The sequence below is a fragment of the Seriola lalandi genome, unplaced genomic scaffold, assembly GCF_002814215.2.
Source record: "Seriola lalandi dorsalis isolate HSWRI2012SDOR001 ecotype SW California unplaced genomic scaffold, Sedor1 jcf7180002054677, whole genome shotgun sequence".
NCBI classification, from domain to species: domain Eukaryota; kingdom Metazoa; phylum Chordata; class Actinopteri; order Carangiformes; family Carangidae; genus Seriola; species Seriola lalandi.
In genome coordinates this window covers 945,816-948,116 of record NW_019525230.1, presented here as the reverse complement: position 1 = coordinate 948,116, position 2,301 = coordinate 945,816, and the positions used below count along the sequence as shown (strand labels likewise).

Genomic DNA, 2,301 nt, shown 5'->3' with positions numbered 1-2,301 from the left:
GGGGGGTCGGATGGCCTAAATGTACAGGTTCCTGCAGATCAGCTAATGAGGTTTCCAGAGGAGCGGCTGTGTAAACACACAGCACGTACTCTGTTTCCACAGCCTGCAGGTAGGAGGGGGATTCTGCAGGGATGGTTGTGCCCAGAGGCGTTTGTTCCTGCGGGCTGTTCTGCACTAGCCACAGACATGTTGAGGGAATGTTCTGCTCCAACCTTTCACAAATGCTGCTGCTGTTTCTTTTCTTTTTTTTCCAGCTCAAATGATTTGCTGGAGGGACAAATAAAAGCGGGGGTCCTTCTCCACTGCTCGACTGATAAGAGTTTATCTGACCCACTCTCTCCGGATGGGGACGAGTGTGTGTGTGTGTGTGTGTGTGCGCGTGTGCGTGTGTGCGTGCTTATCTAACCCATATTTGCCATCACTCTAAATTATAGCAAATGACCAGCCTGCAGCAACCATTATAACAACATCTTCCTGTCTCCACACACACGCGCAACACACACACACACACACACACACACACAAACGTGAACCAGACGATCATTTATGAGGCAAAAAAGAGGCAATAGCACAAACACACACAAAAGCACAGACGTGAAATAAATGATCGTTTATGAGGCAGAGAGAGGCAATAAGAGCAGCCCGGCGTGATAATTAAATGTGTGCTTGTGTGTGTGTGCGTGTGTGCGCGTGTTGGTGTTTGTGCGCACACGTGTTCGTGAGGGCAATTCTGTTGATGTGGATTTATGTGGATGTGAGGCTTATGCAGAACTAAATGATTTTAATTATCAGACAGCCTCAATTGAACAATCACAGGCGGTGGTTTTTGTGAGTTGTGATAGCAATCCACACACACATATGGTACTGTATATTCTGTGTGTGTGTGTGTGTGTGTGTGTGTGTCACCTCGGTATCCTGGTGTATTGCTGGTTTGGGTGAATCGTGCTACATCACAGAAACACATTAGCATCGTCTCGCAGGAGCTTTAACGCTCAGCAGAGAAGAGATGATGCAGTGATACAAGTTTTAGTATCAATAAGAAAAAAACTGAAAATTTTATAAGTTATTACGTCTGGCTTTAGTAATGGGCTGATTAAAGATTTATTGCCTCATAAATCTGCGGGTTTTAAGCACAACGTTTGGGTTGCCAGGTTTGAAACATCCCCTGATTTACATCCTTCTCTGGCATTAATTTGTATTGTCTTTTTGACACTGTCCCCTTATTAATGACTTACTAACGTTTGTATTTTCCCATTTAATGGTTTGTTAGAAAGTGAACAAGTCATCAATAAAGGGGAGATGACTTGTTCTCGTTACACGCCACCAGTCAGTGTGTGCAAGTCTTTACTAAAGGGTTTCTTCCACTACAGTGATCCATCATATCTACTGTGACTGCAGCTGCTCTCCTGAAGCTACGTGTTCACTGTCCAATCCACACCTCATTAATCAAAGACGCAAATACCTGCTTAGCCACAGCAGTGAGTCGAGCTAAAGGTTACTGCCAGCATGCTAACATGCTGATGTTTAGCAGGTGTTTGTACTATATTCACCATCTTAGTTTAGACAGTTAGCATGCATACATTTTGCTAATTAGCAATAAACATAAAGGAGGCTACAGAATATCATTAGTTGGATATCGTTGGAGAAGATCATTATTTTCGGTCATGAACCTGATGATGGCCCTGGATGAAATGTTGACACCTGACACCTGTAAACCTTTTTCCACTGCAGGAAACGCAACAACAGATATGAACTGTCACTGGTTCCTGTTCTCCAGCCGCTTTGGGACCAAGTTCCTGGACTTAAATATGGGAACGTTTCACGAGGGACTGTTGAATCCTGGTACTTTCACCCTCTGGCGACAATGACTGGTCGGGCAGATGTGTCGTCACATCACAATCAGGACGACTACAACAGTAGAGCAAATTAATTAGATGCCAAAACATCCTCATTGTAAAAAGGTTGTCAGGTTCCTGCAGTGGAAACAGGCCAGTGGTGATCACACATGGAGAAAACACACTTCCTCAGGACAGAAAGACGGACTGGACCAACCCACCAGATCGAACGTCATGGAGTCCTTGTTGAGAGCCTCCACGTCAGGCAGACGAGCCTTCACCTGGGTCTTGATGTAGCACTTCTCTCCTCCTGAAAAACGAATCCCTGTGATCCCCTGCAGAGGTCAAACAAACAGCTGGAATTCATTACTCCAAACATCTGTGGATAATGTGTTGTCCTCTGCAATCTGCACATCACATGCAACGTCACAGCTAACAGCTGTCTGACTGAACGTGGGGTGAGGGG

The 2,301-nt window shown here is 45.2% G+C and overlaps 1 protein-coding gene across 1 annotated transcript in view; it reads right to left on the bottom strand.

The window, feature by feature from the left end:
* The window catches only part of LOC111666483 (leukocyte cell-derived chemotaxin 1-like), a 7,508-nt gene that overhangs the window by 2,688 nt on the left and 2,519 nt on the right, over positions 1–2,301 (bottom strand). Inside the window, exon 4 of the mRNA XM_023421811.2 lies at positions 2,057–2,170. Coding sequence (XP_023277579.1) covers positions 2,057–2,170 — 114 coding nt within the window. The remainder of the gene's footprint in view (positions 1–2,056; positions 2,171–2,301) is intronic.